General features: G+C 42.1%; 1 protein-coding gene across 1 annotated transcript in view; it reads right to left on the reverse strand.

Annotated features, from left to right (window-relative positions):
• The window catches only part of DDB1 (damage specific DNA binding protein 1), a 23,999-nt gene continuing 4,471 nt past the window's right edge, over positions 1 to 19,528 (reverse strand). The window contains exons 5-27 of the mRNA XM_083416901.1: positions 18,513 to 18,627; positions 16,189 to 16,286; positions 15,249 to 15,407; positions 14,428 to 14,511; positions 14,107 to 14,223; positions 13,035 to 13,137; positions 12,389 to 12,464; positions 12,183 to 12,291; positions 11,715 to 11,893; positions 11,470 to 11,633; positions 11,276 to 11,383; positions 9,769 to 9,976; positions 8,117 to 8,212; positions 7,820 to 7,931; positions 7,036 to 7,159; positions 6,659 to 6,823; positions 5,452 to 5,546; positions 5,152 to 5,322; positions 3,247 to 3,356; positions 2,961 to 3,130; positions 2,379 to 2,481; positions 927 to 1,050; positions 1 to 697 (exon numbers count right to left, since the gene is read on the reverse strand). Of these exons, the coding sequence (XP_083273027.1) occupies positions 614 to 697; positions 927 to 1,050; positions 2,379 to 2,481; positions 2,961 to 3,130; positions 3,247 to 3,356; positions 5,152 to 5,322; positions 5,452 to 5,546; positions 6,659 to 6,823; positions 7,036 to 7,159; positions 7,820 to 7,931; positions 8,117 to 8,212; positions 9,769 to 9,976; positions 11,276 to 11,383; positions 11,470 to 11,633; positions 11,715 to 11,893; positions 12,183 to 12,291; positions 12,389 to 12,464; positions 13,035 to 13,137; positions 14,107 to 14,223; positions 14,428 to 14,511; positions 15,249 to 15,407; positions 16,189 to 16,286; positions 18,513 to 18,627 (2,874 nt within the window). The 3' untranslated portion in view covers positions 1 to 613. The remainder of the gene's footprint in view (positions 698 to 926; positions 1,051 to 2,378; positions 2,482 to 2,960; positions 3,131 to 3,246; positions 3,357 to 5,151; positions 5,323 to 5,451; positions 5,547 to 6,658; positions 6,824 to 7,035; positions 7,160 to 7,819; positions 7,932 to 8,116; positions 8,213 to 9,768; positions 9,977 to 11,275; positions 11,384 to 11,469; positions 11,634 to 11,714; positions 11,894 to 12,182; positions 12,292 to 12,388; positions 12,465 to 13,034; positions 13,138 to 14,106; positions 14,224 to 14,427; positions 14,512 to 15,248; positions 15,408 to 16,188; positions 16,287 to 18,512; positions 18,628 to 19,528) is intronic.

Genomic DNA, 19,528 nt, shown 5'->3' on the forward strand with positions numbered 1-19,528 from the left:
TTTTCCTCTTGGACTACTTTTATTTGGTAAAATTCCAAAACCAACAACAGAAATTTTTTTTGTTTTTGTTTTCCAGCCCCTTCTCCCTGAATGAGCAGAAAGGCCCAGGGGAAGAGCAGCCTTCGACCCACTTGAGTTCCCTACCCAGACAGGCACAACTCCCATCTCCCCAACACCAGACACAGCCATCTAGCCATACGCCATCCAAATAGATGAAGAGGAAAAAAAGACTCCCACTTCAAAACACAAGGAACAACAAAAAGAAAAATCCAAAAGAGATACTAAAAGACAACGGTGAATGAGCTGTGGGAAGAGTCTAGGTAGGGGGCGCACCTTTGCCAACTGCTAGCCGTTACTCAATGGGAACAACTGGCTGAGACCAGTACTGGGTTGGTGAATCCAAGCAGAGCCTTATGTCATCCACAGCCAACATTGCATCCACAAGTCCCTAGCGAGATGGCTTCAGTTCAGAGAGATTCCCCACTTTCACCCAGGCGCGTTGCTACTGCCTCTAAAGTGTTACAGGGCAACTGGCTAGGGACCCCAGCTGCAGGTGGGAAAGACTCCATACGCTAGCACGGAGGAAGGAACTGCAAAGTATCTCCTCATCCAGCTAGTGGATACGGGTGAGCTCTTCCACAATCTTGATCAGGTCATCCACTGTGGCTTCCCTCTTCATTCCGCTGCCATCATCAATCTGAAACAAAAAGAGGCGTCAGAAGCCACCTGTGGAAACAACAGTGAAGGCGTATACCGCTTCTTAGTTTCTTATTGGGGCAATGCTACGTACGCTAACAAAAACAACGAAGGCTCACCAAGTTTAATGGTATTTGCTCCCATGCTAGTGAGCACAGCATTATGGCCTCTCAACAAGGAGAAAGGCTGTCCCAAGAACTTCTAACAGGTGATTAGTTTTCCCATCCTACCTGTAGATTAGCCACAACTTCTTGCATCTTGGGTCGGCTGATGTCCAAAAAGCTTTCAATTAAGTCTCCATCAATAAATCCTGTAGCTGGCTCTGTCTTGCGTTCTGTATGGAATGATCTCCAGGTACAGTCATGAATCAAGGAAACAAACCATTCGGCAACACCAGCCTTAAAAGAACTAACTCTTACAGATTCTCATGCTCTTCACAAACAAAAATGGCATGAGTAAACACATGACAAAAGTGGTGCAGTGTAACATTAACTGACTTTCCTATAATTAATTGGGACACCTAAAAGATTGTATCACTCCTTAAATACCCAATCACTGTGGTCTGCAGAAAGCTTTTTGCAGCTACCATCTTATTTATTTCATAAAGTTTATACACTGCTTGATTGTAAAAAACAAACAAACCTCAAAACAGTATACAAAAAGATAGTAAAATCAAGAAAAAAATATAACCCTACTTTAAAAAATACATAACGTCTTTCTACATGTATCTTATTCATTGCATTGCACTCCACTCCTCTCTTAGTTAAGGCTTCCTTTTTGTCATTCCTCATCTTTAACTCTGGTTGCTATCTATGCTTGGACTGCCCTGTCATGCGATGTTCACTTTGTTCATCTTCCTTTGAAAGACTTTTAGATCTCTCTCTTCGACACACATCTCTTTTAACTCCTTTCTCCTCTTCCATTCTTTTAACTGTGTTGGCCATTTGGGGTTCAGATTACATTCATGCTCCTTCCCTTCCCTTCCTCCCCTCCCCATACTTTCATTTATTGCTATGTGTTGTCTGTAGGCAGGGACCAGCCTTTTAAAAATATCCTTGTACTGCGTCAGTTTGTCAGTTTGCATTTCTTGGTACAGAAAGTACTGATCTGGTGTGTAGAGATCTTTCCTATTCTAATTAATTCAAGAGGGTTCTGGGAGCTTCTCGGTGTGAAAGAAACAAGAGGAAGGTTCATGATTATTCAGAGAAGCTGAGTACAGCTGGCTTAAACTGGTTCTGTTACCTCTTTCTGTCAAGGTCATGCTGACTATATGATAAGGCCAGTAGGAGCCTGGGTTTCACTCTTTTCTATCTCTCTTTCCTTCTGGTGTGATGCTCTGTATATAGCATACTTAGTGTTAAGGTTTAGTCTTACTATAAGTTATTGTAAGTTTAAGTTAAGTCAGCTGCAACTGGATTTCTTATGGACAGGGCCAATCCTGAATGTATTGGATTTGTGACCATTATGCTCATTTACCTTCAGTAGCAGTAAAGCTCTGCTGGATGAAAGATTAATTGCCTCTAGTCTATTTTGGGGGGAATCCTGCAACGTGTTTAAGTTCTTTTACTCTGTTAACCATACGCTGGAATCTGCTCAGGTTCAATATGCGTGGAATTTATGACATAGTATTCTTAAGCATTTTGCACAATGAATAGGGCGATGGTGAGACAAAAAAAGGATATAAGGAGTGTTCGATCTTTCCTACACTCTTAATGACTTTGTTAAGTCGGTTCTGCACATCCAGCAGGAGATTATACCAGCTTTCTGACAGCGAAGTCACCAGTCCTATGGAGAAGGACAACTGTTAAAATGATATTTTCAAACAGTATTCAAGAGTTATCATTTCAATCTCCAGCTAAGGACTTTGAGGAGGATGCCTAATTTAAAAGCTGAACTGCAAGGGAGGAAGGGAGAAAGATCGGACAATTCAGGGAGCAGGAGGGATTAGACAGGCAGCAGTTTTTCCTTTGTTTGTCTTTTGCTGGTTGGCTACAGCAGTTTGAGACATAAACCAGGGAGTGAGGGGGAGCAGACAAATCACAGATTATAAATGTTACGATAGGAAATAATAGAAACCATCAGCTTGTTATGCAAATGAACAATTTCCTGGGAACACATTGTGTTCAGATAGTAGGACGTGCATGTATATTCTTCACCCAAGGTCTCTATTACTTCAATTCCTTTTACTAAAACTCCAAGTTAGCAGTGTCCCACCCCATCCCCATATCAGCAAACAGTGAATGGGACATTTTTCATAACCTTACCAATCATTCCATTGACTGTGCCAAAAAGGACCGAGCCCTGTGTTGGTGTGGATGTTTCGCCCAGATTCTGCATGACCAGAGACCCATGACAGAAGACATTGACAAACTCCCCCAGGTGGAACAGCCCAAACTCCTGCAGATGCTGGCGCTCTTCATCAGTTGTGGCAGCACTGCAACACAGAAAATCAGCTAGGAGAAATGACAGGGCAACCACCACACCTCAATTCCCAGGTGTAGTTGCCACATGCATGCTGCTTCAATCCATCCTTTTGGGGAGGCATCTCACCTGTCCTTCTGGCACACAAACAAGTTAAATGCATTCTCTGCCCCTAAGAAGTTGTCATCGTCCAAAATTTCCACAGCACTCATCCAATTTGGATTAAAGTCACGAGCGATCTAAAAGGGAAGGATAGGTCATTTGCTGTTGAAATTCATTATGTCCCTAGCGCAATCAAAACTGCACTGTAGCTATAGGATCAAGAAAGACCTTGTGTGGAAGAAACCAGCCTCAGCAGTATATGCATTTATGAATGCATGTAAGTATGTGGTTCCAATCTCTGCCTCAGGCAGAAAATTCTAAGCTACTGTTAATCATCTTTACACAAATATTTATTCATTTCACAAATGTGGCCAGTACTGAACTCCAAACAGCCTTGAATATGGGGTGAAATGAAAGGGCCAGTCAGCCCAAGATACTTGGCTCCTGGGGGGCCACTAGGGGGTGCATTGGAAGATGGCCGACAATACCATCTCTCCGACCCACACGGGGTAATTAAGAGGCTGTTATGGGAGTAGGCAGCCTCCCTTGTTGCCCCAAGGGAATGGGGAACACTGCCCTTGCCTGCTGTGCCCATAAATCACCCCCTAATTCGAAAGAAGGGGGTGAGGGCCCTAGGCAGAATGCCCCCGTGTGGACCTCGGCTCTCCTGGACGCTGTCTCTGATCGCGCACTAGTTGCAGCAATTTGGAATAATTAATTACAAAAGAAGCAAATGCACATATTTCAAGTGAAGAAGGGGAGTGAAGTCTGCTAATTTAAGTGACCTCTGAGAAAGAAGACGACGGGCTGGAGAAACAGGAATATTTTACGATGAAGATACACCAAAGGCGGGGTATGGTGACAACGGGGCTGAATGGGGGGGGGGGACCTTTTTTACTTTCCTTCTATGTGATTTACAAGAACCCCTCCTCATTAGAACCGTTGGTTGAACTGACCCAAGCAGGATGATTAAGGTCTGTGTGGAGATAAACTTTAACCAAAAGTATGCTTTATGGAGACCGAGAAGCAATGAGAGCTTTTGGGAATGGTGCAGCAATTAATTCGGATTAATTAAATCTTGCCAAAGGATTTGTAGCCGGGAGGAAGAACGGACTTGTTTTCAGACTGCATTCCTAGTGAATCTCCTCAGAGGTTTTGAGAAAGGAGGCAGATTGGTGAAGATTAATGACACTAAGACTGTTTTGATGTATGGAAGTGATGTTATATGGAAAACGTCTGGATATGGCTACTGGATAAAAAAAATAATATCCACGCAGGATTACAAACTGTTCTAACCAGCTTGCGGAGACTATCGGAGGTCACAAAGAGAAAGGAAAAATATATGAAAATAACAAGAAGAGATGTGGAAAAATAATAAGAAAGGACTGGATAGTACTGTGAACATCATAAGGTTAGATTTGTGGACATTAAAACAGCAGTAAGAAGCAAGAAGTTGATTGGATCCCTTCGGAACTTGAAATATGGGTACCCCCAACAAAAATTTAAAATTCGGCTGTGTAATTTGGAATTTATGTAATTTGGTTTGATTTGATGTGATTGGTCGGTTAATAAAAAATTATTCATAAAAAAAAGATACTTGGCTCCTGAGGTGGAAAGTTCATATGATGCCTCCCTTCCAATAATAAGCACACACTAAATTGACAATTTAGTTGCCTTTAAAGACTGAAATCCAAACATCTGCAGCCTGAGGCACACATCTTACACTACTCAGTGATAAGGCCAGCCTTGGTCAAGTAGGCTTGACAAGTCAAGTTCAAAACTCCTCCCCTTAATGCGCTGTCATGAGAACACCGTGGCCAAAAGACATGAAAAGCTGCCCCTATTCCTGTCAAATGTTATTTTCTTTTCTGAAGCTCTTTATGAGGGCCTCTTGACTGCTGTACTCAATAAGGTAACAACCATAATCAATACCTCTTCAAAGTTCCCTTCCATGGGCTTATAGGCAAGCAAAAGGACAGAGCGCATTAGATCTCCAACTAAGATGAAGTCTCCCTTCGTCTTCACGTAGAGGGCCATGATGTTGTTGTAATGATTGCATTCGGTGCGAAGCTCCTTCTCTGCTGTCCACTCATATAGCCGCACCTGGTAGAACAGAAAGGTGTATGTCACAGCTGAGACAGAGCCAGGGACATCACAACAGGGTCAGGTGCACTCCCGCTCAAATAACCCAGCCCTGAAAGACATGGATGCAAAAGCTCTTGGAAGCCTTACCGTGCTGTTTATGCTAGCTAAAAGTTTTCCATTGAATTCCACCATGGAATAAACAGCTCCTTTCACTTCTTTCTCAGCCAGACTCTGCAATTTACCTAGGATACACATCAATACAACAGTACTTAAAAAGGGCATGTGCTGCCCACATCTCAATGAGTAGCTAGACTTAGCTATAGCCAGAGCATTATGGTACTGATAACACCAAGTTACAAGTTAGATCCCCGAATGGGACAGCTGCATATTCCTGCATTGCAGGGGGTTGGATTAGATAATCCTCAAGGTCCCTTCGAACTCTACAGTTCTATGATAGACTGGCCTTGGAAGCGCTGCATGAATGCATGTGCTTAATGTTTCACTATAGGCACAGTTTAGTGGTGAGAGTAGGAAGGTCTGTGCCATAAGATGCAGCCTCCTCCATTGCTCAGACCAAATTCTTTCCACTTCACTGATTAAGAAACATGAGGTCTCTGAAGTGGGAAGAGGCCTAGCCCTGTATGGCATTGGTGTTTGTTGGGATGGGAACTGCTACGGTGATTGCTATTTCTCTGCCTCTCTGAATGTTCTATCTCACTCTTGCAACACTAAAATAGCATGTCACTAAGGATCAACAACAGTGCTTGACATTTTATTCAGATTCATGATTTTAATATGTTGTTTGTCTTTTTCGTCCAACATAACACCTTCACAGTTAATCTCATCAACAGCTTTCATTTCTCCGATGAAAAAAAATCCTTCTGTGGCACAGTTAGCATATAACTATTGTCACTTTATTTGTACACATGTCACTCAAAATTATTCTCAACAACACATTAAAATAGTATTACCCATGCAATCTCCCTAAAGTATTCCCTACTGACGATTGGGAGAGACAAGATAGGTCAAGAAGCTGCTCAAAAATGGCAACAAGTTGCAATGAATTCATGTCATTGCAGGAAGCTGTGAATTTAAGAAATGGCTTCCCTGATATGCTTATTTTTCCCCACTTGAAGCAATTAAGGCAGTTCTTATAACATTGAAAACCGTGTCCAAGACTTTTACAATAGAAGACCCTGGAAGCTAAAACCTCTCATAAGCAAGAGACAATTCTGCAGGCAAAAACAGCAATATCCAGAGGGCCTTAAAAAGTATGCAGAAGCAGAGATCACAATCAAGCTCATCAAGCCCCTTGGGGGAATGTGAAAATCTGATTCAAACCTCCAACTCTTACCATCAGAATAGTGGAACACCACAATACGCCCCTGCTTTGGTTCGGCCTCATCAGGATACACCATAGCCGTGCCCACAATAAAATATGTGTTGGGGTCTTTGCCCAGCTTGCAGGAGACGAGGCTTAGTGCATACTCATTCTGCAGAAACTGGTGAGCATGAAGAACTGAAGACAAAAAAGTGAAAAAATGAGAGAAAGCTCAGCTGGAGCATCTAGTTAGACATAGGTAACTATGAAACTTTAAAAAATGTCTGTTCAGCACATTCTCATGCCAGCATGTGCTTCCAAGTTACCCTTCCCAGTCCCTTTTCACATGCTTAAGTGCCTCTCAAAAAGCAGACTTCTCATAAGGGAAATTAGTAGCAGAGGAGGACTACCTTCAAATGTATGCTGATCTATGATGAGTAGGTTGTGCACCTCTACCTCTTCGCCAAATGAGGTCTCATGTGGGGCTGTGCTGCTAGAGAACAACTTGCTGGAACTCACACTGCTGGAGAGGGCCTGAAACATGAAGGGAAGAAGAACTCTTTCAAACTACTTCTGGAGGCCATGGAAACGGTAGCAACCTAACCCCAATGAATCAGGCAAGGATATCCTTTCCTTCTGACCATGAACATACATCAGAGATCAAGATTCACCAAGCATATGAAGAATAGGACCATATACGGATTGGAGGGGAAGAAGGCAATGGAAAGGGTCCGGGAGAATTAAGCAGCAGCTCTGTATTGCCAGGTTTCCTGTTTACTGAAGAGGCACTTGGAAATTAGCCTAGAAGGGTCAAAATGCTCTGGGGATCTGCTCATAAAAAGGAGAAACTTAAGTAAAGTTATGAGCAGATCCCCAGGACATTTTGAAACTAGAAAACTAGGAGACCAAAGTTTGAATAACTGGAGGTGCCTCAATGTGTTGGGCAGCTCAAAATATTTGTTCCTAACATAAAACAGAGACATTGAATTCAAAAGCTCCACTCAAAATCAGACTATTGTGCAAGGAAAAGACAAGACTAGCCTGCTAAAAGCACTCAATCTCACAAAAGCAGGAATGATCAGAATGCTAAGCAAAATAAATTCCCTCTGATGTAGCTGCAAGAAATCATGATACGAATGCCAGCTGCTTGCATGGCATATTGCAGAGAGGTATCTGCAAGGAAGTTCCTTTCACCTGGGTGCTTGCACTGGGTCTCAGTGCAGTGGTGCCTCCACTAGCATCCTGAACTTCAATGCGACTGGAGAGTACGCCAAAACACTGAGATACTTCTTGATAACAGATCTTCCTGCATGACAAAAAGGGACACATAGGTAAGGCAAGAAGAAACAAAGCTACAACTACTAATACACTCCTACCTATGCTGCTTTCTACATTGTCACAGGAATGCAGACAGAAATGATATCACCCTATCCCACCCCTAAAACCTCTCTATTAGAGCCCCTGGAGATACTCTTTTCTCGCTTTGCTCACCTGGGTGACTCATAAAGGGGAACAGTGCGGATGTGCAACTTCTGAATTTCATCAATGGTGCCAATGGTCAAAGTGCTGTTGTTGGCTAAAGCCAGGCTGCAAAATAAGGACAAATAAGGCATTTCACTTTAAATTTAAAAAATTGTTCTTCCACCACTACACATAGGGCCTCTTGAATCTAGGGTTCCTATCCACATAGCTAACTAAAGCAATAAAATAACCCACAGTTTAAGAAATGAATCAGTGTCGGTATTTATCCTACCAAGACTTGCAGTAAGTTAAAAAGGTAAGTATCATAGCAAAAGAAGTAATGTGTGTTAAATGAGATTTATTGCTTTACCAAGGACTTCCTACACAGGCATCAGGAACAAATATAGCATGTGGATAGTAAGAGGCAGGGGAAGGAAGGTTGTGCAGGGAGTGGAAGACAATCCTTGCATTGATAATGCAGACTAGGGATGCGGAACATATGGGACTTCAACTTCCATTACCCCTGACCACTGGTCATGCTGGCTGGTGTCAATGAATCAAAGAAAATATGAAGGGCCACCATTTCCCCATGACAGATAAACCTGTTATAGGGGGGATGATTGTGAAAAGGCAGAATGACTGTGGTATTGACACCAAGTTTGTTCCTTCTCTTCTCCCAACAGTATTCCCCCTCAACCTGAAGGACTCGTCTTTTTAGCTTCCAAAACTTCCTTTGGAAAGCCACAGAAAAAGAGAACATATGCACACACAATGCTGAGGCATAAACACCAACCTCATTGCCTGTTCTACCTCATCACTGTATTCTCCCCACTTCTGAAGAAAATTAGTTTATGAACTATCAGCCCCATTTCAGAATAAATGATGCAAAACACTAAGGAGTAGCTTACCAGGCACTCCTGGTTACTTATCAACTTGAATGAATACAATGAAAGATTTAAAAAACACCAGAATCAGTCAGTGGTATTATAGGATGAATAATGATTTCGGGTAACATACAGTTAGATGTTGAAAACGCAGGTGATTTATTCCAATATGGGGTGAACTAAGGTTCCTCTGATGAGCGGGGGGGGGGGGGAGATATTATTTATTAAATTTTTATATGGCCCTTCATCCAAGGATCACAGGGTGGTGTACAGAAGAAGAAAAAAGCATACGAATACATAACATAACAAACAAAACAATAATCCATCCAAGACACCCCCCAATAACTGCATAATTTCCAATTGCTTTCTGAATATTTTAAACTGGCTGTGGGAGGAAACAGAGGCAGTTCATTTAAAAGCAGGGGAACCTATCAGAAGTTTAAAGGAGAAGAGAAGGAACAGGAAATCAAAAAGCCATCTCCTTCACACTCAAGTGAATAACTTTGTTGTAAAGGATTACTTTTTGCTCATCATTTAGAAGACTGCTTTGCTATTTTGCTATTGCTTCAATACCAGATTTTGAAAGCAAAAAAAGCTAGCTTTATGATCTCTATATTGTCTAAGCAGGCAGACCCAGAAGATTGTGTATTGCCAGTGTTCATTGCTACCATATACTCACTCTGAAACAGCCACAAGGGAACTGCCATGTCCACATATCAAGTAGGACTGAGCAGGGAGGCAGCGTGCATGCTCTGTGGAAAATAGGCAAATTAAAGAGGAGAAACAGAGCACACCCACCTGTCAGGGTACCCATCTGAGTTGAGAGGGCACATGTAGTTCACCTCCTTAAGATTGACATTGGAGAAGACCAGTTTGTGGTTGCTGCTGTATATCACAGTCGGGCGGTCAGAGCAGGCAAACACATTGGTGGTGGAGAGGGAGCGAAAGGTCCTTAAAACAGTGGGCTGGGTTCCCAGTGTCACTTTCTTACGATCACTCAACAAACCTGTTGTGGGAAAGCATAGCATGAGAGGTTACCTACCAAGAGAAAGCAAGGGGGGAAATCAACTAGCAGGAGTGTGACTGCTGTTTGTCCACCACATGCAGATTAACCTACTAAATTCTCTCACTTGGCTAAAGAGTATCAAGACCACTGTGTCTTTTCACTTCCCACAGAAATCCATTCCAGACAGAAAGCAGAAAGATTCCCTTAAAACAGCTGCCCAAAAGAAGCCGACAACAGTCTCTCAGTATAGATAGCCTGAGTAGATTGCAGTCTTTTGGGGGAGAATCTCCCAAATGTTCTATTCTCAAGGCCAAACCAGATTCTAGGAACAGAACATCTGCAATTAGACACCCGCTGTGTTTCTTTGTTTTAAGATAAAAGTGTGTGGGAGAGAAGGGAATCTGGGTAAGAGTCAGGGTGTTGTGTGTGTGTTAACCCTTTCCCTGCATGCTGCTTTCTTTGTTTAGACTCTTTCCCCCACTGGGGCCAACATACACATAGTGTACTGGTATTTGCATGCTCTACGGGGCATGCACCATTTTGGGGATGATTTAATGTACATGATTGAAAATAATAATAATAATAATAATAATAATAATAATAATAATAATAATAATAATAATAATTTATTATTTATACCCCGCCCATCTGGCTAAGTTTCCCCAGCCACTCTGGGTGGCTTCCAATCAAGTGTTAAAAACAATACAGCATTAAATATTAAAAACTTCCCTAAACAGGGCTGCCTTCAGATGTCTTTTAAAAAGAAGATAGCTGCTTATTTCCTTCACATCTGAAGGGAGGGCGTTCCACAGTGCGGGCGCCACTACCAAGAAGGCCCTCTGTCTGGTTCCCTGTAACCTCACTTCTCGCAATGAGGGAACCACCAGAAGGCCCTCAGTGCTGGATCTCAGTGTCCGAGCTGAATGATGGGGGTGGAGACGCTCCTTCAGGTATACAGGACCGAGGCTGTTTAGGGCTTTAAAGGTCAGCACCAACACTTTGAATTGTGCTTGGAAACGGACTGGGAGCCAATGCAGATCTCTCAGGACTGGTGTCATGTGGTCCCGGCGGCCACTCCCAGTCACCAGTCTAGCTGCCGTATTCTGGATTAATTGCAGTTTCCGGGTCACCCAGAAATGGCGTAAAGGGAAATGGTTGAACTGTTTGACAGCAGTTGTCACCTTCAATAACAACGGCAACATACCTGATCACAAATCTCTGGATGTTGTATCCAAGTTGGCCCTCAAAATAAATGTTACAGAGAAAGAAAGTTTGAGGAGGAGGAGCCTAAAACCTCACCTGTCTCAATGTTCAGTCCAAAGTAGAAGAGAGCCCCATCTCCCAGGGCACAAAGCAGGTAATGGCTATTCTCAAAAGTGGTCATCAGAATGGAACGTGGGATGATCTCTGCAGAAAGTGGAACAGAGTTCGTTCAGATTGCCCTTAGCAGTATTTGCCTTTCCCAATATAGAAAACACACAAGCCGCTCATACCTCCTCCCAACATCTCCTTGTGTAAGAGGTCAAATGAGGGCAGCTTAAGAATACGGGCTGAGATGTCAGTCCAAAGGCCAATAGCACACAGAGGGGACATGCCACTGGTGTCTCCCAGGGGAGTGATGTCCAGGCAGGCCACTTCATGCTCCATCTCTGTGCAGCTGACAAGGAGGAAACATGTCAGTATTACAGTGAGTCTAAGAGAGTCAGCACAAAATGTCCCAGCTGCAGTTCACATGCACCTTATCTGCTTGAGTTCCTGGGGGTGGATCTCTAGATAGTACAACACTCTCCCCACAGCCACCACCACTTGACTGCTGTTACAGGAAGCCACGCTGATGTTCTTCCCATTTGGCTCTTTCCATTCACTTGCAAGGGCTTTGGGCTCCTGAGTGACAAGCCGTACTGAGGCAGATGTTATCTAAAGAAAGAAACAAAAACAGGTATCTCTTCCTGACTCAAAGGAAAGTTGTTTTTAGGCCTCTGTCCATGCATCACAGTCCTGATATTTCACTCCTGATAGGATGCATACTTTAAAAGCAGTGGTGGCTAACTTGTTGCCCTCCAGATGTTGCCCTTCAGGTCCCTTCAGCCCAGCCAGCACGGCCAATGGATAGAGATAATGTGAACTGTAGTCCAGCAACAACCGGAGGGTGGGAAGTTAGCCACTCCTACTTTAAAGGTTTTATCAAGAAACACTTGCTTCTTACCTGGATTAGCTGCTGATGGGCTACATTGCCACAGAAAAAGGTCTGCTGATCGTCCACAAATCCTGTCAATTCAGTCTCCTCTACTTCCTCCCCATTCAACATCAAAACCCTGCAAAATGTAGGAAGACCTGGTCAAAATTATCAGCAAAGACATACAAATTTTCAACTCCACTTTCAGCCCTACAAAACATCAGCATTTCTCCTACCTGGTTTGCCCCACAAAAGACAGCACTAAGGTATTATCAGTTTCACGGTGTGAGTCTGACCTCAGAGGCCACAATCCTGCAGTGCAGAGACATAAAAAGATATTTTATGAAGAGAACACAAAAGACCAAGGGATCTCGCAACTCAGAAGGGCCAAGCCGGCACGTTCTCCTGCCTCACTACTTCTAAAGCACCATACAGTGTTTACCCTGTGCCAACTATTCTCAGTTCTAGGCTAGAATAAATTATACAAACCATTATGTAATCTTCTCCCAATCTAAGATTTTAGCCTCTACAGAATACAGAGCAAAGGTAAAGAACATGATACAGAAGGTAAAGAAAGAAGAGTAAAGAAAGGCAACTTGAAAGAAGGAACAGAAAAGCATTGAAATATACAATCTTATTTACCCAAAACCTGCCAGCCTCCTCTGTAAGTCTTCACTAACCACTTGTCCACCATTTTCTAATCTTTTCTAGACACCCATGAGGGCTAGAATCATGTGTTTGCTTTTTTTTAGCGTGAAAAGCTAATTCACAAAATTTCCTATGTGACAACATTGGCATATTGCTCAAAACACTTTGAGCTATATGCATTATCCTCACTTCAGAGAGTGCCACAAATTATTAATTTATATCATGATGACACACCTTTAATCCCTGGGAGATCAATGCTGGCATGTTCATGAATCCCAATTCCATTCCGGATGATCCTCAGAGAGCCCTCCTTAAAAGCACCAGAGCAAGTAACCAGCTGGGGAAAGCAGAGACCAGCCATTAAAACACTCTGACATTAATAATGGCCATATTAAATGGGTAATGGACATTGCATTTAATCCAATTCAGTTCCTGAAGATGAGGAAGCTTTTCCTACAATCTACCAGAGAGGCATTTAAGCAAATCTCTGAAGGGAGACAAAATATTACAGCCTGCCACCATACTGTAGGAAATAAAATATATTTCCAAAATGGACCCACTACTTAAGGGGCTAAGTTAAAGTTCTCTGAATTTGTCTCTCTACTTTAGCACATTCATGGCTGGAGAGGAGCAACAATTTTCAATCTATCATCAGATTAACTAGACAGTGCACTGAGTCACATTTGGAAACCTAAGAGACTGGCATGTGCACACAAGACACCTATTCACAGAAGTAAATCTGACGATGGTCAGAAATTCCTCACCTACCACCACCATACAAAAAACATACCAAAACCCCTAGATCCCTTAAAACAAAAACAAAAAGTGGCAAAAAAGGAGGCAACCCTTGCCTGCAAAGGGACCCCCCCCCAAAAAAAATTCTTTTTTAATTAAAAACTGGGAAGGGCATGGGGCGTCAGTAGGTGTATGAGCACACTGTGATGCCCATTGGATAGCATGTCATGGCCAAGTCCATTTTTATTGTATATAGCCAAAGACCTTTACAAAGGACAGAGAATAAAAGGAAAAGTTTCCTCTAAAATCATGCAACGTAAGGATAGCATGTCAGACCCTTGTTCAAAGTTCTGTTTAGCCACTGGATGATCATGGGCTAGATCATGGGCTGTTTATCAACCTAACCCACCATACAGGGTTGTTCTGGTGATAAAATGAGGGAGGACCACATTTATTCCTCTGAATAACTTAAGAGGAAAGATGAGATTAAAATGCAGCATTATTTTTAAAAGTACACAAAACGCCGCTCCTAGTGAGGTCAGACATTTCATAGGGAAGAACCAAAATTTACCTGCCCTTGGCCTTGCCTTTCAAGATCTACCACACACATGTCCACAATGGGGCCAAGATTGGTGAAGGTTTCCATGGCGACAACATATGAACCTTGCTCATTACTGTCTACGTTGAGCTAGGAATGAAAATAAGATTAAATTTCTCAAGAAAACAAAAATAGAACAGAGCCTGCCAAAAAACTACACAGAGCTCCAAGAGATGGTAGAAATAAATTCAGTGTTCACCCTCCCATAGCATTTAAATATACATCTGGTAGAATACAGCTGAGCAACTATTTGCGGGTGAAAAATTCACAGGTTTACTGAGGGCTACATTTTACCTTCACAAGTTGGGAGTCCCCAAGCCGAGAGCCAACAAACACAACGCCATTATCTAAATAAGTCAAGCATTCAGCAATGGATGTCTAGTTGAGAATAAAATACAGAAAAAGTAAGTCTTTTTAAAACATTTACTTATGCAGTTAATTACTACTTATTAAAAGTATTTCAAAATTATTGTTCTGCCCCAAGGGGCCCTCAAGGTGGAATACAACTTTAAAAATACTTTGTTAATCTGCTTATATTTTACAACAAATGAAAAGAAGTGCCAGTCATCAGGTTCTGAAACATAAGCTAGTGTGGTGCTGCAGACAGAACCTGGAGGTCTTCTAGAGGAAACCAAGATTCAAATCCTCGTGACCATACAACTTGGTGGACAGCCTTGGAAAAGCATGGACTCTTTTCTTGGCCTCATCTACCTCACTGGATTTTTGTGAGATGAACACACTACTCAGAGCTCATTTGAGGAAGACTGGGATACAAATGTTATAATAAATAAAACAAAACTAAGAAATGAAAGCACAATTAGATCTGTGACAAATCCTCTCACAGAGACAGAGAGTCACAACTGAGGGAAATCCTACATTTATTGATTCTCTAAGACAATTTTTTAGGTAACACCTGAACACAGCACTGCTTCTTAGGGCAAGCTGAGTGCAAATGCTTTACGAGACAGCACTGAAAATTAGTGTTTGAAGAAAGATTCAGGCTGTCAATCTTTGCTAGGGGTTCTTTCTCCACCTTCACTTTAACTGCCCAAATGGCTTTGTCAATTTGTTTCACACCAAATGCCCCAGAAATGGGAGGAAGGAATAAGAACTACCTCTCCAAGAAGCTCCACACGCAAGTCCTTGAGACTGATGCCACCATCCATCTGCTCCTCCTTCTCCAGTAGTAGCATGAAGAGGCGGCCTTCCATGTCCCCCAGAAGGTAACGAGACCCATTTGGATCCACACGGTTGTGACATACGATTGTACTTTGCTGTTTCACAAAAGAGGCATTATTTAGAACTCTTCAGAGAACCAAGATGGCATTTACACTGAACTGCTCTTTGAATACTTTGATTTCCTCCTAAAAACAGCGTCTAAAGCATTTGGGAAGCTTTAAAGAAAGTGAAAAATCTAAAAGCATCGCTTAACATAAAATATCCTGGTCTTATCCTTCTTGTGTTACCACAGCTATTATTGGTAGAGAGTACTTGCCAACAGAGATACCACCTGATGAGTCTCGCATATGCTGCCCCTTCAAGGTTCTGTAAAGCTGCTTTAAAACTACACAATCTAGACTGTGCCAATTCACCTGTTTCCATTTCTGTGTGGAAAATTGTGCTTTGCGAAAGGGAAGGGAAATATTTCCCCTTTTCAAAAATGTTCACTGTCATTCATTCCCCTATCTCCTGCTTAGTTAGGAAATGCCTCTACTTTCCTTAATCAGGAATCACATACTGATTGTGACAACATCACATACTATCCAGCTACATGCCCATATCACAGAAGTCAAAGAGAACTGATTTGATTGACAGCAGTGCTTTATGGACTGATCAGAGGGCTCTCAGAGGGCAAACAAAGCATTCAAGATAGGCAAATACTTGCCTATCAGAAATCATGGGAAAGAAGGCTTTCAACACAGGTAGGTTCATAAAAATATGCCCCCATCCAATTTTGGGGTAACCAATATAGTAAACCATACCACATTCACATACATAGTGGATGGTACTTCCAGCTTTAAACAAAATATATTTCAAAGAGAAACATGTACTCACCTTGATGATGGGTGGGGCTATAGCCAAATATTTATCACCGTTGTGGTAGGTGATGGATTCTTGTCCAATGATTATAGCCCCTCCAAATGGCTCAGGCACTGTAAGGAATGTGTTTGGAACAGGCACGTGATTTTTTTTTCTTTTTAAGCATCACAAACAGAAGAAAGGAATATTCAGCAAGAAAAGAGATTCTAGTAAGTAAGTAAATAAATAAAAGAACTCCCTTCCCCCTTTCTTCTTATTCTGTATGGGATCCTCCCATCTCTGCTTTTTGTGCACTTAATTATATTCTCACCTAACTGCAGTTTGATACACACAGAATCTCCTGTTGACCACAGAAAGACAGCCACTTTTTCAAGGGAACAAAGCAGTTTGTAAGTAGAGTGAACACATACACCAAGGACTAAGAGAGAAGTAACAAACCAAGAGAGGAATTTAAGGAAGTCAACATGCTAAACATATATCTGGTTGCATAATGTTAGTGATATCTATTAGCAGCAACAAGTGCAGCTGTTATTTCACAATGAGTTTTTCATCTTGCAACTGAATTCACTTTTGGACAGCCTTATTACACCACATTAAATATAGGCTGGCAAGAAAATAAATTAAGTTTACATATTCTTTGCAGGCCTCTCACAAAGCTACCAGGTGAACCTATTTTTCCATGTATAACATGCCCCCATGTATAACACGCCCCCTATTTTTTGGGACTCCAAATGAAGAAATCCCACATATGCACTATCCATGTATAAGACGACCCCCCCCCCCCAAATTTTAAACTTGAAAAAAATAGGGGGGAAATATAGTCTTATACACAGAAAAATACAGTATATCCTGATCTATCCTTAAGATTCTTATCAACTTGCACATCCAGTTGGCTCTGTAGCTTTGTCTAGGAAGTTGGCTGATCAAACTGGGTTAAACTGGGGGTGGACATGCACAAGTCCCACCCACAATATCCTAGGGCATGTGGTTTTCTTCAGATCTTTGCACTCAGAGGGATGTTCCTAAGCATTGGTAAATCTGAAGAGCATCCTGGGGACACTGGATGCAGTTTGAGCCTTTATGTACTGTGGTAAGCAACCAAACAGAGTATCTAAGCCTCAAGCTTCTCTTTCTAACCCACTCTTCTGTTTCTCAGAAAGCCATAGAGAGATAGAATCATAAAGACATTCAAATCCTGAAACAAGCACACACCCACCAGAATGTGCCATTATGTTATGCTTACAAGGAAAACAAGCCATGTGTTACAATTTACAGGTTTGCCCTGTAAGTATACTGGGTAGTGCTGATGCAGCCACACATGGCTCATTTTCTCTTCCCTCTTGTAGCCTCAAAAGCCTAGTTGCTTTTGGACTTCTTGTTAAATGAGAAGCAAATCTGAAAACCATTATAAACATTTTTTAAAGCAGAGACAGAGAGAGGAGCGGGAGAGGGAGAGAAAGAGGGAGAGAGAGAAGAAGAAGAAGAAGAGTTTGGATTTGATATCCCGCCTTTCACTCCCTTTAAGGAGTCTCAAAGCGGCTAACATTCTCCTTTCCCTTCCTCCCCCACAACAAACACTCTGTGAGGCTGAGAGACTTCAAAGAAGTGTGACTAGCCCAAGGTCACCCAGCAGCTGCATGTGGAGGAGCGGAGACGCGAACCTAGTTCCCCAGAGAGAAAGAGGGAGACAGAGAAGCTAAGCCATTACAGTGTCATGGAGCCGGAAAGGAGAAGCAATGCAGTGACTAATGCTCCATATGTCATCATTTGCAAAGCTGTACAAGAGGGGAAAACACAATGCTCTTATAAGCCACTTCAATGAATTGCAGGATTTATGTGATTTCATTTGGGCTGAATTATAAAGATGCTACAGCATAATCAAGAAAATTGGAAGCTCTGGTGCACAGAGCTTCCCCATTATATTGTACCTGATGGTTGCTATACAAGAAGCAACTGCTGTTTTTTTTTAACCTCTAGGCAGCTGAAATTGTTAAGTCTGAGCAGTGGCTAGAGATAATTTACCAGGGCTGAAACAAGATCCTACTAGGACAGAGATATATGGCTGACTACTGCAAGAAGTAATGGGCACAAAAGATAACAAATATGGAGAATTAGCGAGTAGGAAAGTAAGACGCTCCACTGCAACATGAATCCCACCAGGAGAATGGGAAGCAGATGCTACAAGATGACTGCAGGAGAAGATACAGGGAATATTCTTGAGAAGTATACACAGTTGACTTCTGAAATAAGAAAAAAATGCTGCTTTTTCTATACGCAGGAAGCTGCAAGCTTATTTTTAAGCATCTACAGATAAAGATATTTTACGTAGATGAACTGACCTGCAATCACCATGGAGGCTTCAGCCTCCACATTCTCCTGTTTCCAGGGTCCCTTGTTAAACTCCTTCTCACGTAAAGACACTTCATATGTCTTGACATGCCGGCCCTGGGGATCCTAGAGATGGAAACAACAGGTATTATCATGAATGGCACAAATAAATCTGTTCCAGAGGGTTCCCCCAACCCTTAGGAGCAAATTTGAGGAGGACATAGTCTGGAGGTCCAAAACTGAGTTCTCATTATTTCAACCAAAACCTTCCATTTCTATATAGGTATTGCTGGAAAGGATTAAGTGTATTTTCTATCACTGGTGTGATCTGCATTGTCCTAGTGGTGCAGCAATAAAACTGCTAGCACATTTGCAAAGCTAAACAGGGTCCAGTATGGTTTCAAATTGGATGAGGGACTGTGTGTTGGGATCTCTGCATTGCAGTGGGTTGGACTAGATGATCCTTGGGGACCCTTCCAACTCTATGATTTTATGTCTATGTTCTATAATAAGAACACATTTTTTTTTTTAAAGTGCAGTGGCTTGGATCCACACAACCAGTTCTACCTGTCCAAGGGATCTTTGAAATTGTGCTTACTGAAAAGCATCCATTTCACCCCACCCACTCCTGGCTAACAGTTTTGAAAAATCCAGATTTGTGACAAGGAATATGGAACCTGGAGCTGGTCATTATTCTGAACTAAACAAGGATGTGACATTTTGTCTACCAAACAGTGGCATCTCAAGTGGAAGTAAAAATAAAATAACTCTGCTCCAACTTCACTGCAATGAATAAGCATTTTCAGTTGGCATGGTAGCAAACCAAGCTCTAATATTATGTGGCACATACACACTGAAGCCAAGGATGGGTACAGGGAAGGATTCTTACCTACACCAATAAGGCAAGAAAAATATGTGCTGATATTTTATTGGGCGAACATGAGGAGAGCAGGAGATGCAGCTTGCAAGGGTTTCCTCTCTCACACACACACACCATCTAAAAGTTTTATCAGGATTTTAAATTGTA

The sequence above is a fragment of the Podarcis tiliguerta genome, assembly GCF_965153285.1.
Source record: "Podarcis tiliguerta genome assembly, chromosome: 1".
NCBI classification, from domain to species: Eukaryota; Metazoa; Chordata; class Lepidosauria; order Squamata; family Lacertidae; genus Podarcis; species Podarcis tiliguerta.